Source organism: Heteronotia binoei, chromosome 6, assembly GCF_032191835.1.
Source record: "Heteronotia binoei isolate CCM8104 ecotype False Entrance Well chromosome 6, APGP_CSIRO_Hbin_v1, whole genome shotgun sequence".
NCBI classification, from domain to species: Eukaryota; Metazoa; Chordata; class Lepidosauria; order Squamata; family Gekkonidae; genus Heteronotia; species Heteronotia binoei.
This window is the reverse complement of record NC_083228.1, coordinates 122,874,701-122,897,312: the sequence shown is the minus strand read 5'-3', so window position 1 is coordinate 122,897,312 and position 22,612 is coordinate 122,874,701. Positions and strand designations below refer to the sequence as shown.

The 22,612-nt window shown below is 45.0% G+C and overlaps 1 protein-coding gene across 2 annotated transcripts in view; it reads left to right on the top strand.

Annotated features, from left to right (window-relative positions):
- Positions 1 to 2,528: 2,528 nt before the first annotated feature.
- The window catches only part of SLC2A2 (solute carrier family 2 member 2), a 39,005-nt gene continuing 18,921 nt past the window's right edge, over positions 2,529 to 22,612 (top strand). The window contains exons 1-3 of one of the 2 annotated variants that reach the window (XM_060242512.1): positions 2,529 to 2,744; positions 17,442 to 17,537; positions 19,863 to 20,062. In XM_060242512.1, coding sequence (XP_060098495.1) covers positions 2,712 to 2,744; positions 17,442 to 17,537; positions 19,863 to 20,062 — 329 coding nt within the window. In that variant the 5' untranslated portion in view covers positions 2,529 to 2,711. Of the gene's footprint in view, positions 2,745 to 15,791; positions 15,894 to 17,441; positions 17,538 to 19,862; positions 20,063 to 22,612 lie in introns of those variants that run through there. The other variant, XM_060242511.1, reaches the window with a different exon arrangement.

Below are 22,612 nucleotides of genomic sequence, written 5' to 3'. Positions count from 1 at the left end.
TAACAGAATAAGGAGCTGGATCTCAGCCCCACCTACCTCACAGGGTGTCTAGGGGAAGGGAAAGGAGATTGTAAACCACTCTGATATTCCTTCGGGTAGTGAAAGGTGGGATATAATTCCAATTTCCATCTCCTCCTCCTCTTCTTCTTCAAAACTCACATTTTCCAGACTGGAAGTAGCCATGAAGACTGGAACTCTAGATCACCTCTGGCCAGCTGTGTTCTGAGCTAACTGCTTCCCTTGTCCTCCAAATTTTGCAAACCTCAGAATTGATCATCTCAACTTTACAGGCAGAAGTTACTCTAGATGACCCATAGTCACCCCTGCACTGAACTGTTCATCTTCAAAAGTTCCAAACTTCTGAGTCACCTTCTCAGTTTTATATATTGGGTGGGTGGGTGGGTGTGGAAGGTTACAATGATTGCTTTCTTAAAAAATAAATACTTTTATTGATTCCAAACTGTGTCTTCTGCTTTAAAAATGGCAGGGTCAATTTGACCCCATTTACATTTTTGAGGAGTTTTGACATTTTCAGTGAGGGGTATTTTTTACCCCAATTCCAAATGTGACTCCTTTGTCCTGCATTTCTGAAGAAAGTTATTCTTGAGGCCTGATTTTTTTTTCTTTGTAGCTAATCATGCCATGACCGAGAGAACTATCAGGTTTCCATTGCTTTTTGCTGTGATGTGAGGTCACTTTGACCCCCATACCGAAGTAGTATAGCTGTTTTTTTCCTTGGGAGGGTTCACCACCACCGCCATCACTATCAAGGCCCCTCAGTTTGATTCCACACCAGAGTGGGGATTTGAACCGGAGTCTCTCAGATCCTAGTTCACCACTCTAACCACTGCACCACACTGGCACATCATGAGCATGCCTTGTGGGCTTCCCAAGGCTTTCCATTTAAAATTGGATCACAGGGAAACCTCCTTTGGTCCAATCCCCAGGAGGAATTGTGTGAGATCACCATGTTGACTGCAAGGGACAAAGCGTGTATATTTCGGCTTTGGAATATGCATCCCAGAACATGGATTATGGGTTCCAGTGCACAGATACCAAAGCTGTCAGGTAAAATGGCAACCACACACATATCAGGTGGATTCCAGACAGTAGGTGTTCAGGGCGGGGCATCTGCCCGGGCATGGGGCTTCTAGCACGTCCCACTGCCACCGGCCCCTACCAGTACCCTTCCTCTGCACAATGCTCTTCCTTCCCTGCTTGCTTATGAGTGCTCCACCTCGTGTGCACCTAGCCGTCTCAGCTGCCCAGTACCATCAAGGAAAAGTGTGTGGATGGTGACAGCCACAACAGTGGTACTCCTAACCGCAGATGCTTCTCAGTGCCACTGAGGAAAAGGCATGCAGGGGAGGAGTCATAAGCAAGCAGGGGAAGGATGCACAGACAAGGAGGTGGGATACGTGGGTGCAGGGCTTTTTTTGTAGCAGGGACCCCTTTGCATATTAGGCCACACACCCCTGATGTAGCCAATCCTCCAAGAGTTTACAGGGCTCTTAGTACAGGGCCTACTGTAAGCTCCAGGAGGATTGGCTACATCAGGGGGTATGGCCTAATATGCAAAGGCGTTCCTGTTACAAAAAATAGCCCTGCATAGATGGAAGCAGGAAAGGAGGTATAAGGGTGGGGGTGGTCCTGGTGGTGGCAGAGGAGAGGAGGAAGTCTCTGAGCAGTCTCTGCTCAGAGCCCATCAAAACCTGGAACACCCCATATACTTAGTCAAATGTAACAACTGAGCAGGACTTCTGGTTTTGTTTTGTTTTTTGAAACATTGTGTAAACATCTGGGCATGATCCAGTCAACAGGGAGCACTTTTCAGATTTGCTGGTTTTGACAAGTCTCAAAGAGAATTTTAGATGAATGATGCCCACTCTTGGTTGGGTCCTGTGAATGTACTCTGCCAACAGCAGAGCAAGGAGCCTTTGGCTGCCACAAGAGGGTCCTCTGCTAGAGAAAAGCATTACCATTAGGGCCATGAAAACAGCCAAGGCATCCCACGGTCTCTTGCACAGATATTACTGATGGTTGCAGTGTATTGGCTGATAATGGGAGCTGGGAAGCCCCCAGTTCTGATGAAGAATTCTGTATAAGCAGAGAGCTTGCATACCCAGTTCTGATGAGGAGTTCTATGTAAGCAGAGAGCTTGCATACCCAGTTCTGATAAGGAATTCTGTGTAAGCAGAAAGCTTCTGAACTGCTAAAATGGGTCATTGCTAGTTGACTGGTTTTGCATCTCCTCTTTGGCACTCACAAGCCTCCGTGTTAACTTGCCTCTAGACTGTGATACGTGCCAATTGAAGATTTCAGTTCAATGGGTGGGCTTATCAGCTGGCTTACCCTCTTTCACCCTTTGCTCCTTTCCTATTTAAACAGGCAGGCGAAGGAAGGTAAACGCCAGGGAGGCCTTGGTTTTTCATTAACACTCTTGTTGATAAATTCCTCCCTCTCTTCTGTGAGCCCAAAATTCTCCCCCCCCTCCCGACCTTCCTAACCATCTCTGACCAACTGCCCCTCCTCCTGCTCCAAGAGGTTATAAACTTCACACGAAGGAAGATGCCCGCTTAGTTCTCTGAAGGGACAAGCTAAGTACGGTGCCAGGAAGACTCTGGGTGCACAGACTGTGTCCAGCAAGTGGCTGTGAGCTTTTGGGCTGCGTGGATCTCCTCACTGCTTGGGAACAAAAACTGTGAGGAAGGATGGAGACAAAACCTAAAACAGAAGAGAAAAAGGTAAGGCTGAGCCTACAATACTGCCAACCATGTCTAGTATGTGAATTAAATGAGAAGTCTTAATGAATTACCATTTCTATGACAAGGAACTGGGGTAGATGGGAGGTAAGTGCGTTAATAAAAGGCAGAAATATTTGGTGTAGGGAGAAGTTTCCATTTTTGCCTCCATGGATGGAACCAACAAGATAGGAAAGATACGATCACAGATTTTTCAATTTGTCCAGTGCATGTGATTTTTGCTTTGCTTTGCTTTCACTTGGTGTAATTTTGCTTTTATTTCACTTGTTGAAATTTGATTTTAACCGATGCCATGGATAAAGTTTTGGAAAGGATTGTCCAGTTTGAAATCAGAGTAATAAAGTAGTCAGCAACTGAAAACAATCAGTTTGGGGTGGCATCTCACTGATTTTGAAGAGATTCGGAGGCAACCTAGACATTGCATGAGAAGTCATTCGACAGGATATGCCCATGTTTTCTTTCTGTTAAAGTGGCAGGGGGGGAGCGCCACGCTTGACCACAGCAGTAGCACGGGGGAAGGGGCATTGAACACTTCCCCATGCACAAAAAACCCTTAACTAAATCATAGATCCAAAGCAGCGTGGTTAGAGGGTCAGACTGGGTTTAAATCCCGCTCTGTCATGGAACCTGGAGGGGCATGCCCTCAGGCCACAGCCTCACCTACCTCACAGGGTTGTCGCAGGAGTCAAATGAATGAGAGAAGGGAATCATGTCTCAAAGAAGAGCAAAGGTGGCTATTTCCCTCTGCCCTCTGAAGCTAACGTCATGTTCGGATGGCAATTCGGATCAGTGAAATTATCCTGGAGAAAGAATTACTCCCCACCTCAGCACTGAGCCTCTGAGCTTCTATGGCTGCTTGCATAGTCATCTCAAAAACATTGGGCAGCCCAGTGGTGCATTTCCTGAGAAATGTATTGCTTGCTCCTTGGAGCTGGCTCATAGGCTCACTCTGTTTTTCTTTTCTCTTTCTTTCGACCCTCCTCCCTTCTAAAAAGGGCCAAACATAACATGCAAACTGGGCAATTAGAGATACAGCCAGTAATCATTCCTGAGGTTACGACAACAGGGGAAATTACCCTGCTGATAACAAGAATTGCTACTGTGTCTATCTCCTTGTTGACAAGGCATGCTGAACAGCGTTCCAGAGGTCAAGGGATACTCCTTGACGTCCATGGAGCTCTTGCCTGAAAGGGCTTGTTTCCACGTGTTGAACTGCTCCTTGTGTTGAACGGTGTCCACCTTGGGAGTGGGGGAACTTCATATTCAATACCAGAATCTCTGTCTCCTCAGGCAGCTCCTAGATTGGGCTGCCTTTCCACTGCCATTCAAGTTGTTGAGGTCTTGTAGGTTGCGGATTGTTCCCCCATCCAGTGAGTTGCACTTCTTAAAGACTTCCTTTGCCTCCTCCCATGCTTTGTTTGCATGTTTACATACCTCATTTGTACCCCATTTTGTAAAAAAAGAAAAAAAAATTGCCCAGACTTATAGTTGAATCATGGACAAGGAAACCTTCTTGTAATAGTGGTTTGTGTAGAATGTTAACTCAAGCTGTATTGCTGGTCAGCTACTTTGGAAAATATCTCAAGACACAGCACTTGTCAGGCTGGGAAAGAGAACAAATGAGTTTGCCAAAGTCCTAGGAAAACAGCAAAGAGCGTAGTCCTGTGTGTCTTAGTCAGCTTGAAAGATCCAAAAAGCCACATAATAGCTTTTATTAGGACCAGCAGTGGGCTAGCTTTCGGGTTCTCGGGAACTCTTCTTCAAGACATATCTTTGGGCCATGACACTGATCCCTTTTGTTTGCATCCGGATGGATGTTTGTTGGGATGCTAAGCAGACTTGAACAGCCAGAGACTCTGGCTGTGTATGTGTGAAGACAGTTTATTTCTGGGTACAAGTTCTCATGTGCATGCATACGTCTTCAGAAGTGTACATGCACACTAAAGCTCATATCCAGAATTACACTTTTGTTGGCCTTAAAGGCACCACTGGACTTAAACGTTGTCCTATGAAGTAATGTCCCCCAAAATGTCTGATAGTTAACGGCCCTTCTCAGGTCTTGCAAACTGAGGGCCCTGGCTTCTGTGATTGAGTCAAAGAGTATAACCAGATAGTTTCAAATTGTAGTTCTGATTGTTTTCTTCCTATATTCTGTAATTCTCCTGGGGTCCCAGAGAGAAAGACTGGTGGTAAATAAATAAAAATTATGTGCCTGGCATGCAGGGAAGAGGGAAGCGTGCTGTTGAAAAATATTCTTAAAAACCAGTGGTTGCCAAAAGCCTCCCTTGCAGTGGCTTGCAATGGGTTTGGGGGAAAGGTTATTCTGGGTGCAGATGAGGTGAAGTAGCTATGACTCTAGATATGCCTGTGTGTTTGTGCTGACACTCTTACAAGATTGGCTCAAGGGGTATCTTTGTAAATGGATGGGGCTTTCCTGATCATGGCACCAAAATTCTCCTCAGGGAGATTTGTCTATTGGCGTCTTTTGCCAGCGACTGAAGACTATTTTTGTTTTGTTTGGCATTCTGCCCATAAAGGTTACTGACCCTCTGCCCTTTGTCTGGTGTTATTTGTGTTTTTATTGAATTATTTTATCATTTAACTGTATTGTTAATTGTTCAGATGTTTTAACATTCAGCACCTAATTTATTGTAGTTATTGATTTGATTTGTTAATTCAGTTTATAGACCGCCATCCCACGAAGGGCTCGAGGGGGTGTACATCAGGCTAAAACATAGAATGAATTAAATATCAATCAATTCCAAAATAAAACAATTAAAATATAATCACTGATGGCATTTAGTATATCTGTCTCCTTAAAATATGAAGCATGAGTCAGGTGTGATGGGGGGGCGGTCATTGCTGTCCTCAACCACAGGCCTGACAGAATATCTCTGTCTTTCACGCCCTGCCTTGGGGTCAGGAGGAAAGAGAGCATAAAAATTTTAAATAAACAAATAACAAAGACACCCTGTAGTGTTCAGCTATGTAAATACTGTTTATTTTTAATGTGGAAGTTTAGATGCATGTTGCTGTGATCTAAAATGTAGGCCTGTAGAGTAAGAAAGAGGGAGGCTGGATGAGTGAATGAAGGGTGTTATGACTGAATGGCAGTTGTGCCTTGGTGGGGGCAGAGGTGACTGGTTGGGTTTTTGTGAGAGACAGTTAATGGAGTGTGCTGAGGAGGGAAGAGAGTAGAGTGAGGTGCTGTAGAGCGAGAGAAAATCTGTGTGCCATGTGGAAGTTGCAAGCCTAAGTGACAGGTGAGAGAAATAAGCCTTTGAGGGTCTATAAAAGGGACTTTAGAAAAACAAGAAGCATACATCTACCTGGAACCATTATGCTTCTCTACCTATCTGAAACAGTTATGCTTATGACACTCAGGGCTCTTTTTGAGCAGGAACGCACAGGAACGCAGCTCCAGCTGGCTTGGCACCAGGGGGTGTGGCATAATATGCAAATGAATTCCTGCTGGGCTTTTTCCACAAAAAAACCCTATGTGAAACAATGCTGATATCAGGGGTATGGCCTAATATGCAAATGAGTTCCTGCTGGGCTTTTTTTTCTTACCAAAAAAGCCCTGATGACACTACATTGAAACTGTTATGCTGTTATATATTAGAAACTATTATTTATTAGAAATATATATTTATAATAAACTCTAAGAAAAAAAAACAACTGTTTTCTTTAGAATAAAGATCCCCTTTTACCTCAGAGTCACCCTCCCACATACACACTAGCCATGCCATCATTCTACCATATACAACTAAGCCATTCTGTTCTTTGTGACCAACTAAGAATTCTAGTGAGTGGCAGTGAAAATAAGGAAATCAAGGAGGCAGCATAACACACTTCACCTCAGAATACTACAAAGAGATGCCTTTACAGAGGTTACGCATAAAGGGGGGAGGGTGTCACAGAGAAAGACCAAAAACAATACACACCCCATCGGTCTCCACTGTTCTCTCAAGAAACTAGACCCTGGAAAGCAGAGATGTCCCTGATCTCTTAGCCTCCAGTTCTTGCTCCATTTTGAATCTATCTAGAGCTTTTTAATCCTATTCATCTTCTGACGAGCACAGAGCATTATACTTTCACCCTTTTAGGCTCACAACAGTCTTGAGAAGGCTGAGAGAGACTAACTGGCTCCAGGGCACCCAATGAGCTTCATGGCAGATGTAGGATTTGAACCCAGGCTTCCCAGACCCTAGTCTCACACTCTAAACAATATACCAGGTTGCACCCCTCTGACTGCAGTGGACTTAGAAAGGTGTAACCCTGCTAAGGATGGCCTTGCTGGTCTAGTTTCCAAAGCAGAATCTACACATTAGGGGACTCCTCTGTGGTTCTGGCTTTGCATTTCTAAATTCTGTACAGTGCACTAGGCATGCGTAGTTTACATATTAATTACTTATTGAATTCATTTCTATGCCTCTTTTTACCCCATTGGGTCCCCAAGCAGCTTATATCTCCTCCTTTTTGTCTGTACAACAACCCTGTGAGGTAGGTTAGACTTAGAGAGTGTGACTGACCCAAGGCCACCCAGCGAGCTTCCATGGCATGAGTGGGAATTCAACTCTGGGTCTCCCAGAGATACCAGTTGGATACTCTGAACCTTTATACCACATTGGCTCTTCACCATAACAATCTGTTGCTTCCACTTAATTCTGCCTTTTCCACCTCTTTATGTTACTGATCTACATTGATAAAACATGGCAAACAATTAGTCTTGATGTGATAACCATACTGTTGTATCTAGATTCTATCCATGTGGGGTTTTTTACCAATGCACTGGAGCACATAAATGTTGCACATCAGTAAAATGCATTTTAACTTTCCCCCTTCTGCCCATTTTCTACATCTGAATCACCCTTCTTCCCAGTTTTTAGTCTTGCAGAGGAAAATAGACAGGTAGCCACTTTTAAAACCATCAAGAAGCAATTTGGAAGCGAGTAATCAATGGAGGGGAAAGAGCTGTCCCTCCCACCCACCCCTCCAAGTGAGTCTCCTGTTGTGAGAGAGCTATTTCAGGTAAAGAAAACAAAACTGTTGGAAGGAACTCTGTGTATAAAGTGCCATCAAGTCTCAGACTAGCAGCCCCATAGGGTTTTCGAGGCAAGAGATGTTCGGAGGTGGTTTTGCCATTGGCTTCCTCTGCATAGCAACCTTTGGTGGTCTCCCACCCCAATATTCACAAGGGTGAACCTTGTTTAGCTTCTGAGATCAGATGAGATCTGGCTACCCTGGACCATCCGGGTCAGGATTAGGAGGAACTATGCACAGTGCCTTGTGTAGTTCAGACCTCTATCAGGCATCAGCTATTGTTATCCCCAGGCCTCGGATTCAGTGGGAGCTCACAGGAGCACAGCTCCTGAACCTTTCTGAGAGTTTCACCTCCTCCTGAGAGTTCCACCTCCTTGTCCATTGAATAGTAGGTGCAGCTGCATAACAATCCCTGGATGAGCTCCACCACCTATTTTTCTACAAAATGACCCCTGGTTATCCCACAAGATTGCCAAAAGCCATCTCACCACCCCCACTACCAGTCACAGAGTCCATCTGGGCCCCTCACCCCAAACAGTATATGAAAGCAAACCACATGCTTTGCCCAGTGGTGTCCGATAAAGGTGTCAACTCTGGGTTGAGAAATTCCTGGAGATCTGGGGGTGGATCCCTGGGAGACCAGAATCTAGGGGTGGGAGAGACCTCATCAGGGTATCATGCCATAGAGTCCACCCTCCAAAGCTGCCATTTTCCCTAGAAGACTTTATCTCTGTAGTTAAAAGTAGTTATAATTCCAGCCCCACCGGAGGGTGGGCAGAGTGATCAGGGCCCCTAGAGGTTTGTTCTGTGAATCACCCCTTCAGCAGCCCTACATTCCCAGAGATCTAACTTCTGAAGAATAGGACAACTCTAGCAACTTAGACAATCCAAAAATTAAGTACAAAATAAGGGAGATGATTTAATAGGGTCCATCAGAAAATGGGAACTGTCTACAATAAAAGGGGTGTGTTTATGATCATTTCCGCTTCTCAAGGGATACTGGGATTCCTCAGGAAAGTGGGATGAACAAATTTTGCAGTGTGTAAATATATTAAATAAGGAGATCTGCAAAGGAGGGAGTTCCCAGGGTTCCTTGGGGGAAATTGTGACAGTTACCATAGCATAAAAACTGTCTTGGATTGTAAGGTTGCCAGATCCAGGTTGGGAAATACCTGGAGACTTTGGGGGTGGAGCCTGTAGAGGGTGACGTTTGGGAAGAGAGGGATGTCAATGGGCTATAATGCCACAGAGTCCGCCTCCCAAAGCAGGGCTGGATCTAGAGGGGAGCAGAGGGGGTGCTTGCCCCAGGCACCGCCGGAAGGGAGGGGGGGTGCCAAATTGGTTATGGAGTCCATTCTATTATATGGGCCCATAAGGGCCATCATTTTTTAATTTGCCCCCCCCCCCAAAAAATGTAGATCTGGTCCTGTTCCAAAGCGGCCATTTTCTCAAGGTGAACATATCTCTGTCTCTTGGAGATCAGTTGTAATCCCAGGAGATCTCCAGCCACCACCGGGAGGCTGGCAACCCTAACTGTTCTGCAAATAAGAACCTTAGTAGCCCATCACATTTTTTGTAAATTGGTATTTACACTGCTGTGCTGTATATGGCCCCCAGCTGCTAATCCTCATTGAAGAGAGAGAGAGAGAAGAGATTGGATTCATACCCACCCTTCACTTGACACCTCAGAGCAGTTTACAATCCCCTTCCCTTCCTCTCCCCACAAGAGACACCCTGTGAGGTAAGTGGCTCTGAGAGAACTGTTCTTGAGAGAACAGCTCTGAGAGAACTGTGACTGACTCAGGGTCACCCAATAGATTTCATGTGGAGGAGCAGGGAATCAAACCTGGTTCTCCCAGATAAGAGTCCACACACTTAACCACTGCACCAAACATCTGATGAGATCTGGCTAGCCAGTCTCTGAAGCAATGGATGAGGGAGGAAAATGGTAGAGTTGGACATTCTCGCCACATCATCTTCTCAGGATGAATTATGGGTTTGAACTCCTCGTTCACCACAGCCAGTAGGATGATAGTTCCAGGGAATGAGGAGCTCTTCACTCATACTCTCTGAGATTTCACAGATGAAAGAAAATAAGGGCACTCTTGCTTTGCTCTCTAATTTCATACCTAGGATTTCTTCTGGTACACATGGATACGTGAAGCTGCTTTATTCTGAAGCACACCATCCATCCATCACAGGCAGTACTGTCTACTCAGACTGGCAGCGACTCTCCAAAGTCTCAGGTGGAAGTCTTTCAGATTCCCTCATCCTTTAAAAGGGAGATGCTGAGGACTGAACCTGTGGCCTTCTGCATGCCTAGCAAATGTTCTATCACTGAGCTACAGCCCCTCCCCATACATTTGATCAACTCCTGAAGTTTCAGTGGTAGGACTTGTTTGGGGTTTTTTTGTCGGGGTTTCTTTGCTTCTTCCTTATCATGCACAGCCAAACACCAGCACCATTTAAAAATACCTGCTCAGCATTTCACACGGAATGCTCACAGAGCAGGATCTTAAAATCAAGGCCCAAAACATCAACAGTCTTTTTCACCCATTAAAAAAAATCCTGCCTGATGAAGAGCTCTGGAGAACTCCAAAGCTTGCTCACTGTCTCGTGTCATTTTGCTTGGGCCTCATAAAAGGCATTAGGTGGCAGCATTTGTTTTGGAAATTTGTGTTGGACCAATGTGGCTACCTGTGATCTCTTTCTTATGGTTGCCTTAGGAAAATTCCTGGAAATTTAGGCCTGGAGACAGAGGGGAGGGTTTCTCCAGGGGAACAGATACTTGTAGTCTGGGGATCAGGTGTAATTCTCCAGGCAAAAGAAAAACAAAGAAGGGAAAGAAACTTAACCCAAAAACTGGAGTAAGAAACCTAAAAGGTTAATATGCAGTTAAAAGGCCGAACATTAAAAACAAAGTGTAAAAAAATCATAAATCAACATACATGTATTTATTTCATAAAAACTCAATGGGAACCCGCTCAACTTGACCTGACGCGTTTCGACCTAGATTGGTCTTCTTCAGAAGTCAGAAAGGTAAGTACACATATTGGCTCATAATACAGAACAGAATAAACAATAGAACAATGCTGGACCACAAGAAAATTTAGTGAAATGACAAAGGCTTAGAGATATTCTTGAGGCCTCTTGTTCTATAGCCTTATGTCTTAATCAAGGGCATACCTATAGCATTCAGTATTTTTTTGTATGCTACGTGGTCCAGAATTGATCAAGTAAAGTCAGAGCCTATGTGCCAAGAGTTGTGTGACCCTGTATTTAGGTAATTCTCCAGGCCCCACCTAGAGGTTACACCTTACAAAACTGGCAACATAGTCTATAGCAGAAAACAGCAACTGTGTACAAAACACTATACACACACACACAAAGTAATTCTTATTTGTCTATGTTTGTTTCCAACAATACCAAATACACAGTATACCAAAATATTTCACAAAAGGAAAGGATCCACAGTATTTCAATGGAATATTCTCTGGACATTGAAATACTGTGGATCCTTTCCTTTTGTGAAATATTTTGGTATACTGTGTATTTGGTATTGTTGGAAACAAACAGACAAATAAGAATTACTTTGTGTGTGTGTGTGTATTTGTTCTGTGTTCTGTACACAGTTGTTGTTGTTTCCCACCTAGAGGTTGGCAACCCTATGTCTTTCTACAGATTAAAGGTTCTTTGCCACTTGCTATTGGTTGTATTAGGAGCCCCGTGGTGCAGAGTGGTAAGTTGCAGTACTGCAGTCCAAGCTCTCTGCTCACGGCCTGAGTTCGATCCTGGTGGAAGCTGGGTTCAGGTAGCCAACTCAAGGCTGACTCAGCCTTCCATCCTTCCATCCTTCCAAGGTCGATAAAATGAGAACCCGGCTTGCTGAGGATAAAGCGTAAATGCCTGGGGAAGGCAATGGCAAACCACCCTGTAAAAATCTGCCAAGAAAACATCCTGATGCAATGTCACCCCATGGGTCGGTAATGACCTGGTGTTTGCACCTTTATCTTTTTTTTATTGGCTGTATTTATTCCCTTCACAACAGCTTTCTCTGTAACTAACAGACTCCTAGAAGGCATGAGTGTCTGCAAGGAAAGGCAAAAGAGTGCCCTCCCCCACCCCCGCCCCAAAGCCTAAGACTAGAAATAGGTGATCTGTAGTTCCAGTGAACAGACCTTGCCCCCTTCCTCCCTCCACGTCAGACACCCTTGCAAAAAGGGAGTGATTCTTTTGATAAAGGTATGCCAGAAAAACATATTCATCTTACAGTATTTTATCACCAGAACATGTTTCAGGCATGTGGCACCCAGGTATGGTTGCCAACCTCCAGGTGGCACTTGGAGATCTCCCACTATTACAATTGTTTTCCAGATGACAAAGCTAAGTTCCCCAGGAGAAAATGGCTGCTTCAGGGGATGGATTCTGTGGCATTATATGCAGCTGAGGTTCCTCCCCTTCTCAAATCTTTCTCCAGGCTCCGCCCCCACCCCAAATCTCCCAGCCCAGAACTGGCAACCATAACTCCACACAAGATGCACGCATTTCTGAGAGTAACTTCCAGAGAGAGTTAGAAAAGAGCGGAACCCCATAGAACAATGGAAGAACAGAGATGGGGAAAAAGACGAAGCAACCAGAAAATACCCTTATTCAATGAAAATAATGTACTTAATTATACAAACACATGAAAAATACACAAAACATTAGTAATGCATATGGCAAAAAAGTCAAAATGCTGTAACACACACGCTATTGCCAATAAACACAATGGTCAAAAATACATGAACCAAACCACCACTAAGTTCCAGTACAATTCCAGGCTTCCAAGGAACATGTAAACAATATTCAACGCTCAAGAGTAATATGAATATAAATTCTCCAGTTGTGCATAAAGTAGGTTCTCAACGGAATTTTGATAGTTATATTTCCCATTTCAATAAATGTCTTTATCAAGAGATGCACATATACATGACTTAAGCCTTTACACTGAAGTTTTCAAAACCATGCATCAAGTTCAAAATATTTTTTAATGCTTCTTTTATCTGGAGCCTTGCAGCCTCTGTAACATTCATGACACAATGGTTGTACTCTTCCACCGGGCTAGGAGCTCTCTTCCATTGGCAGAGGGAGGGTGCTTGCCAAATCCTCTCTCCCCTTGCTGACACTGTATGGTAGGGGGTCCTGGGGGTGGGAGGTCTGTGAACCCAAGACAACATTTTGAGTATGGGAGAGACACTGGAGCCTACTTCTAGAAGAGAATAGCAGGAATGTTCTGTTCCAGGGGGGAAATTTTGGATCCAAGACTATACTAGCCAATTTAGTGTAGTGGTTAAGAGTGCAGACTCTAATCTGGAGAACCAGTTTTGATTCCCCACTCCTCTACCTGCAGCTGCTGGGTGACCATGGGCCAGTCATAGTTCTTGCAGAATTGTTCTCTCAAGAGCAGAGCTCTCTCAGTCCCACCTACCTCACAGGGTGCCTGTTGTGGGGAGAGAAAGGGAAGGAGACTGTAAGCTGCTCTGAGACTCTAAGTGAAGACCAGGGTATAAATCCAAACCTCCTCCTCCTTCCAGTTCACCTCTTTGCTTTTTTCAACCTTCTGAGCCTCCTCAGCAGGACTCTGGAGAGACAGCATATAATTTTTAAAGCAAACCGACCAATAAATCAGCTCAAATTGCTCTGACATAAGCCCTGTTCACGTGTTCCTGCAAATGCATGGACAAGATGCATGTCCTTGTGTGCACCGGTTTGTAAGAAAGAGCCAGCATGTGTCTACTTTTCAGTCTGGGACCTGGGAGAAAGTGGGGTTTCAGTCACACATTCAGCTGCACATGCATGGAATGTGCACCTGGGCATGTGTTTGCCTTTAATTTGTGAACAGGGGGCTAATGATTGAAGTGCAACTGAGCACTGGAGAAGATACTTTCTGAGCATCATTATCCTGCTGATCTGAGAGGACTTCTGAGGCAAAGAGATGACCAAACTGCTTCTTTAATGTGATCCAGGGTGTTTTTTGTAGCAGGAACTCCTTTGAATATTAGGCTACATCCCCCCACCCCCACCCACTGTAGCCAATGCTCCAAGAGCTTACAGTGAGTCCTGTAAGTTCCTGGAAGATTGGCTACATCAGGGTGCTGTAGCCTAATATGCAAAAGAGTTCCTGCTACAAAAAAAAAAGCCCTGATGTGATCTAATGTGTAATGAGGAGGAGCCATGGCTTAGTGGTTGAGCATCTACTTGGCATGCAGAAGGTCCCAAGTTCAGTCCCTGGCATCTCCAGTTAAAAAGACCAGACAGTAGGGGATGAGAAAGACCTCAGCCTGAGACTCCTGGAGAGCCACTGCCAGTCTGAGTAGGCATTATAGACCAGGGGTGGCCAAACTTGCTTAACGTAAGAGTCACATAGAATAAACATCAGATGCTTGAGAGCCACAAGACATGAACGACAGATGCCTAAGAGCTGCAAGGAAGGAAGGAAAGCAAATAGATGAGGGACGAGAGGTGGAAAGAAAGCAACTTTAACTTTAATGCAATCTCCAAACTGCCAGCTGCCTTGGCTTGGAGAAGTGATTTAAGGAGACAAATGGCTACTTCAGGCTTGCCGATGGGGGCTTCGAGAGCCACACAATGTGTGTGAAAGAGTCACATATGGCTCCCGAGCCGCAATTTGGCCACCCCTGTTATAGACCTTGATGAACCAAGGGTCTGATTCAGCACAAAGCACCTTCATGCGCTCGCCTGTCTTTTGGGAGGCTAGGTGCTGTGTAGATAGCCCCAACAATGAATCTGAGCTAGAAGTGTCCAAGTGATGCAGCTGGTGGTTTTGGTCCCACCGAACAGTGGCAGTTACAAACTTTGGGTACAAAGTGAAAGCAGATGTTTTTCATAGTCAGGATCAGTACACTGAAATATCTTAATAAGATTCTCGGTGGGGGGGAAAGATTCTCAAAATCAATCAGAATTCAATGAAACAACAAGAGCAATGGTCTGAAGCAGAAGAACAAAGCCCGAGTCCGGTGGCAACTTTAAGACCAAAGAAGTTTTATTCTGGACATAAAACATGGTTGGTCTTCCACAGGGGTGTCAAATTCATTTGTTATGAAGGCCAGATCTGAAATAAATGAGACCTTGTCAGGGCGGGCCATGTGTGTCATAAAATGTAATGCCAGGAGGTGGAAATACAAACTTTATAAAGGACACAGTGGTGCTTTCTCTCTCTCTTTTTTAAAGGTGCTTTCTTTTTATCTCTCCCATGGGATTGGGGGAACTGGGCAAAGGAAGCTCTGGCTCTTTCCCTCCCTCCCCAGGGGATGAGGAGGGAGAGAAGCCTCAGTCAATAGAAGGAAGAAAGTAATTCAGTAATTCCGCTGTGTGATTGAGACAGCCTGGCAAAGCAAGCTGTCCCTCTCCCCCCTTCCTCCCCAAGGGAGGAGCTTCAGTCAATGGAGAGAGTAGAGTCTTTGCTCTGTAGCTCTTCTGTGACTGAGCAAGACTGGCAGAGCAAGCTGTGATGCAGCAGGAAGCAAGAGAGAAAGAGAAGAAAGCAGACTCGCTCGCAGGCCTGATAGGAGCCTTCCAGGGGCCTGATCCAGCCACCGGACCACATTTTTGACACCCCTAGTCTTAAAGCAGTAATCTGGCAGGCACTGTAAGGGCAGGGGGAAGTACCACTTGCAGACTTTGTGAGCCATTAGATTTACAAACTTGAGGTTGTCAGCTTGGTAGGCAAGCTCTGTTTTAATTTTTGGACACCTACAGTGCCATTCTAGGCAGAGTGATGCTTTTCTAAGCCCATCGACTCCAAATAACTTGGTTCAAGATGACACTGCTGCTCCTATCAAGCCCTTTATGAATAAATTAGGAAGGTCAGGCTATATCACCAGCTTCTCTTTGAAACTGACTTAACCTGGAACTATGACCTCACAATTGCTCTTGGGTTCCCGTTCCTTTAATGTTTCCAAGGCAGTGAGAAACAAACGCTGGCGTGAGATAGACATTCTAGAACCACAGGTACTGATGGTGGCAGGAGAAATGTGAAAGACAACCATGTCGGGCAACCGAGTTGCGCCAGAGAATGAGGAGAATAAGGTAATGACAGGGAGGTCATGGAAGGAATAGGACTGCCATGGCTAGGGAACGCCAAGTATTATCTTATTCTTGGGTTCAGCATTCATGCATAGAGACAAAAGCCAAAAAGGCTGGCGCCTTCTAGCAGTCGATGGTGCAAAGGACCTGATCTCAGGCATGGTTGAGGCATGGCACATTTTGTGGTATTCTGCCCTTTCCTCCATAGTAGTTCTTTAAGGTGGCACTCTATGACAAGAGATTTGGAAGCAGAGCAATTTTTTTTAAAATGGACATAAGAAACAACCAGCAAATTAAAAAAAAAAAAGATATGTTCAGTATCTAAATGAACCAAACACACCAAGCAAGTCAAAGCAGTAGCCAAAGCCAAAGCCTTCCTTGAAAAGTACAGTGATTACTTCCAAACAAAGAGAAGTCAGCAACTGCTCTGTTGGCAGCAGATTCTTAACTCTGATGCCATTATGGACAACACCCTTTTATATTAACTACTTATAGTACTCCCCTCACCTGGAGGGCCCAGGCTAGCCAGATCTCATCAGAGCTCAGAAGCTAAGCGGGGTTGACCTTCGTTAGCATTTGGATGGGAGACCACCAAGGAAGTCCTGGGACATCTATCTATCTATCTATCTATCTATCTATCTATCTATCTATCTATCTATCTATCTATCTATCTATCTGTCTGTCTGTCTGTCTGTCTGTCTGTCTGTCTGTCTGTCTGTCTGTCTGTCTGTCTGTCTGTCTGTCTGTCTGTCTGTCTATCTATCTATCATCTATCTATCATCTACTCATTGGTACCTTAAGTACAGGATACATATAAATGCCATATACATTCTGTAACAAAAAAACTCCATACAAAATGAGTACATTATACAAAGAAATCTATAAAATTGACAGTGAAAAGCAGGGCTTTTTTTTTTTCAGCAGGAACGCACAGGAACACGGTTCCAACTAGCATGGTGTCAGGGGTGTGTGGCCTAATATGCAAATTAGTACTTGCTGGGCTTTTTCTACAAACAAAGCCCTAGTGAAAAGTAAAGAACCGAAACAGATGACAAGAATCCAAACAAAATTTTACCAGTCATGCAGCTGGTAAACCTGCCCAGTTTTAAACCAAACAGACCAATCACAGAGCACCAGCTGGTTGTGATGGCTTCTTAGGCACTTGACAACTTTCCATATTCCCTTGATGGGGCATATCCAGTTTGATGCATGGTAAATAAAGTGTGCAAGGTAGAAAAAAAGTGATGCATCCAATGCTCAGATCAGGTAGACTCAGACTTGGCAAACCAACATACATCTCACATATTTTGTATGCATTACTGCGCAAATCAGATGCTTCAGCGGGGAGGGCGGGATACAAATAAAATAAAATAAAATTCACCCCCTTTTTGGTATCCTGTCTTGGGGGGATTTGTTCAGACAATCCTTTATGGCTTTAGCAGTGACTCTGGGCAAATGGTTGGAACATATGTTTTTCAGTTCTTTTCCATCCACAGAGTTGCTTGATATGATGACTTCAGGATAGAAATTAACACTGTATTCTCCTCCTAGTATCTCACAGGCTCCTTGGTTTTTGCTGTCTTCACTGCAGTCCTGGGCTTCTTCCAGTATGGGTACTGCATTGGTGTTATCAATGCTCCCCAAAAGGCAAGTAAATGTCATGTTATTTACTGGGTTGGATCATACAAATCCCTTCTACCAAGAGACCCTTCAACAAAGAGAGACATTTTCCCATGAGATCTTTCTCCAGTAGAGAAAATAACAAAACATTCTCCATTGGAGGAAGTCTTTTCCCCTTGGAAGAGAGCACTCCTAAGTAGATTTACTCAGAAGTAAGTCCCACTATTCCCAGTGGGGCACGCTTCTAGGAAAGTGTTCTCAGGATTGCAGCAATAGGATCCAGCCAGTGTTCCCTCTAAGCTCAGCTAGCTCACAGATTTTTAGCCTCCAACTCATACATAGGATGACCCCAGAGCACAATAATTTATGCAGTAGCTCCAGGGCCTGCCCTGCCGCTAGGCAATTGCCTAGGGCGCCGACCTTCTGGGGGCACCAAATGGGGTGCCCCCCATGTGACTTGATGACATTATCAGTGCGGGGGGGGAGGGGTGCCAGAAGTTAGCCTTGCCTAGGGTGCCAGACAATCTAGGGCTGGCCCTGAGTAGCTCACAACTTTAATGTCAGTAGCTCACAGAGTAGAATTTTTGCTCACAAGACTCTGCAGCTTAGAGGGAACACTGGATCCAGCCCACCGTTTTTTACAGTGTTTATAGATGGCTGCGGGTTCTTTGGCTTCCTTTGATGCCCCAAGCCCCAGTGTTGTCTGCCCACCTTTCCCCAAAGGCCTGCAAAGCCTCGACATAGAATGTGGATGCGTCAAATGTGTGCTTGGAAGTAGGACAGACATTTATCCAAGAACTAGGATTGGCTGCCAATTAATTGAGTACACACGCGGCTGCAAACTTGAATTCACTTCTGGGTTGTGTTCCTGCTAGGATTGCCAAGTCCAATTCAAGAAATATCTGGGGACTTTGGGGGTGGAGCCAGGAGACATGAGGGGTGGAGCCAAGATCAAGGCTGTGACAAGCATAATTGAACTCCAAAGGGAGTTCTGGTCATCACATTTAAAGGGACAGCACACCTTTTTAATGCCTTCCTTCCATAGGAAATAATGAAGGATATGAGCACCTTCTTTTGGGGCTCATAGAATTGGACCCCCTGGTCCAATCTTTTTGAAACTTGGGGGGGTATTTTGGGGAGAGGTACTAGATGCTATACTGAACATTTGATGCCTCTACCCCAAAACACAGGGCCCCCAGAGCCCTGGATACCAGCAGATCAATTCTCCATGATTTTCTATGGGAATAAATCTCCATAGGGAATAACAGAGTTCCCAGCAGACATTTCCCTCCCCTCCCCTCACTTTCTGACGACCCTGAAGCAGGGGTAGGGTCTCCAAACCGGGGGGTCCCCTGCTTCCACCTGGGGATTGGCAACCCTAGTTCCTGCCATCCCCTGGTGCTTCAAAGGGAAAAAAACCTCTCTGTGGGTCATTTGCCCAGGTAGCAGCCACAAGGGAGGCCCAGGTAACAGCCACTGCAAAATCAACCTTTCATCATCTTTGACTGATAAGGCAGTTGGTCCCCTACCTCGAACACAACGACTTGGCGACAGTGATTCATGCTATGGTCACCTCGAGACTGGATTACTGTAATACCCTCTACATAGGGCTGCCCTTGTCTCAAACCTGGAAGCTTCAACTAGTGCAGAATGCTGCAGCCAGGCTAATGGGTTTTCCCTTGTGGGAGCACATTCAGCCTGTGCTGAAAGCGCTGCACTGGTTACCCATTGCATACTGGGTTTGTTTCAAGATGCTGGTTCTTACTTTTAAAGCCCCATATGGCTGGGGACTTGCATACTTTAGGGACCGCCTTTCCCCACATGTTCCTCGGAGAGCACTTCAGTCAGGGTCACAAAATCTACTCTCAATCCCTGGCCTTAAAGCGGCCAGGCTCCATGACAACTAGAGCCAGGGCCTTTTCTGTTGCAGCCCCAAGCTGGTGGAACGAGCTCCCCGAGGAGGTCAGGGCCCTGGGAGAGCTCACACAGTTCCGTAGGGCCTGTAAGACTGAGCTCTTCCACCAGGTGTTTGCAAATTAAGATCACAGGCTGCAACAGACCTCAAAACAACTGGGCCACCTTGAACATGAACCTAAGGTCGATCTTCCTATAGAACATCCAGCTGAAATAACAACTAGAGAATTTAAAGATCAGTATAGCACCTGAAACGGTGTTTTTATGGGGTTTTTTGTATCTCCTCGTATTTTAAATGTGGTTTCATGTTCCATGGATGTACATGGATGTGTAAGCCTCCCTGAGCCTTCTTTTGCGGGTAGGGTGTGATATAAATTGAATAAAATAAATAAATTTGGGGGCTTGTGAAGAGACTAATACATTTTTGTCCCCCAATAGATCATAGAGCACCACTATGCTGAAGTGCTGGAGCTTGTAGATAAAGAACCATCTACACACCATGCAACCAAGCCTCCTCCTACAGACATTGGGAAACATCCTACAATTACTATGTTGTGGTCCATGTCAGTGGCTATGTTTGCCGTTGGTGGAATGATTTCCTCCTTCACCGTTGGCTGGATTGGAGACAAAATGGGAAGGTAAGGAATAATCAATCGTTGTATGCTTTTAGAAGCGAGCATTAAAAAAAAAACTTTAGGGTTGGATCCTGACTAAGATTTCCACCTACAAAATGGTGATCCTGGGGAACAGCAGACTCTGGTGAGAAATGAGTGGGAAGGGGGAATCGGTGGAAACTGCCAAGTCGGTCTGGATCAGACCCAATCTCTCATGCCAGTGGGGAATCATAATTGCTTTGCTATTCTATGCTAGACTGCACAAGGCTAATTGCCCACTGGTTTATGCAATGATAACAATAATAGTTATAATTAATTAAGCACCTGCCACAACCAGGCACTGTATAGAAATTAGCATGAGAAGCCAATGAACGAACGGGTGCTTAAATCAAAACCTAGTAGCCATGTTGGCCTGTTGTAATAAAATTCACGATTGGTAAATGGTATTCCTGTTTGGGCCAACCACGGTTCTCTGACTGATTTCACACTAACCTTACTCTGGGGCAGGCTTCTGTTTCTCTCTGGAGCAAGCTAGTGATTTCGCACCAGCTGCTCTGTGCCACCATTTTGCCCCAGGGACAACCCACAATTTGCATGCAGCAGTGTAAACCTGAAAAAACAGGTTTACGCTGCTGTGCGGCAAATTGCAGGTTGCCCTGGGGCAAAATGGCAGCACAGAGCAGCTGGTGTGAAATCGCTAGCTTGCTCCAGAGGGAAAGAGAAGCCTGCCCTGGAGCAAGGTTAGTGCGGAATCAGCCTCAGTGTAATATAGGAGCTTCTGAGTAGTTAAAGGTGAAACGACTTTCATCACACCCCCTCCAGCCTAGAAATAGCAGCTCTCCAGCAGCCCTGGCTCCACTCAATGCACAGCAGCCAAGAAGGTCTGAGCGCCTGCTCCGGCTGCAACGCCACTGAGGATGTTCTCCGCAGCTGAGAACGAAACGTCTGGAAGGAAAACTTTCTCCAGTAGAACACGGCACTTGATCCCGAAAGATTATACAAACCCTAATGATGTTACCAGCCGTGAAAACCTGAAATCTTTTAAACGACTTGTTACATGATGTTGGCAGGCAAAAATGACATCCATGTGTCCAGTTGTGTGTCTGAAGTCATATGTACGTCATATTGTGATGTCATCACATGACAGGTTTGTCCTCACCCACCAGCCGTAGCCAATCAGGTGGGACAGGGAAACATGCAATATAATGATATCACAGCAGTGGGTCAATAAGTACTATATGTTACTGCAGGGAAGGGGAAAATTCAATATGGGTATGCTGCATTCAACTACAAGCTAGGTGTTTATGGGGTGGGTGGAAGAGTTACTCTTCTCCCTTTCCCATAACTCTAGAACTTAGGGACCCATCAATGAAATTCATTGGCTTTGGTTTAGGAAAACTGGAAGTAAGTTCCTCTTCGCACAGCAGTACTACACCAGCTGCTTACTTCAGGTGGCTTTAAAAATGGATTCACCACATCCAAGGATGACTATGACATCAATGGCTATTATCCCGGACAGTTAAATGGAGCCTTCATGTTCATAAACAGTATCCCTAAGAAGACGAGACACTGTGGACAATCATTACCTCTGAAGCTTCTGGCTTGCCATTGTTGGAACTGGAATGGTGGACAAGATGGGACCTTTGGTCTTATCCAGCAAGGAGATTCTTGTACTGCTTTCCAATGAGAGTGTATCACTCTCACTTCTGCACTTAGTGAGAGTGATACATTTTACACGCTGATGCTGCTAAGGACAGCAGAGGTCAGGTAGCTGAAGAATGTTTCCAAGGCAATGTTCTGAATTATTGATTGAACATGTCCAGCAGGGAATGGAGGAACACATACTGCCCATCAGTGTGTATCCAATAAGAAGAAGAAGAAGAAGAAGAAGAAGAAGAAGAAGAAGAAGAAGAAGAAGAAGAAGAAGAAGAAGAAGAAGAAGAAGAAGAAGAAGATGATGATGATATTGGATTTATATCCCGCCCTCCACTCCGAAGAGTCTCAGAGCAGTTCACAATCTCCTTTACCTTCCTCCCCCACAACAGACACCCTGTGAGGTGGGTGGGGCTGGAGAGGGCTCTCACAGCAGCTGCCCTTTCAAGGACAACTTCTGCCAGAGCTATGGCTGATCCAAGGCCATTCCAGCAGGTGCAAGTGGAGGAGTGGGGAATCAAACCCGGTTCTCCCAGATAAGAGTCCGCACACTTAACCACTACACCAAACTGGCTCTCATTTATAGATTTGCCCCAGTCTATATAGGTGCACACACAAATGTATGGTGAGATGAAAAAAAAAATCTGGTCGGACTCATGTATATGATACCTCTTCCTCTCAAGTATCAAGTTCAAATTAGTTATATCTGAGGTTGTGTAGCAACCTCTTCCTCTCAAGTATCAAGTTCAAATTAGTTATATCTGAGGTTGTGTAGCAACCTCTTCCTCTCAAGTATCAAGTTCAAATTAGTTATATCTGAGGTTGTGTAGCAAATTCCAGTTTGGAATTCTGGTTTGCAGATCAAGGATGAGTAATCAAGGATTGCAGATCAAAGATGGCTTCAATCATAGACTGCTATCA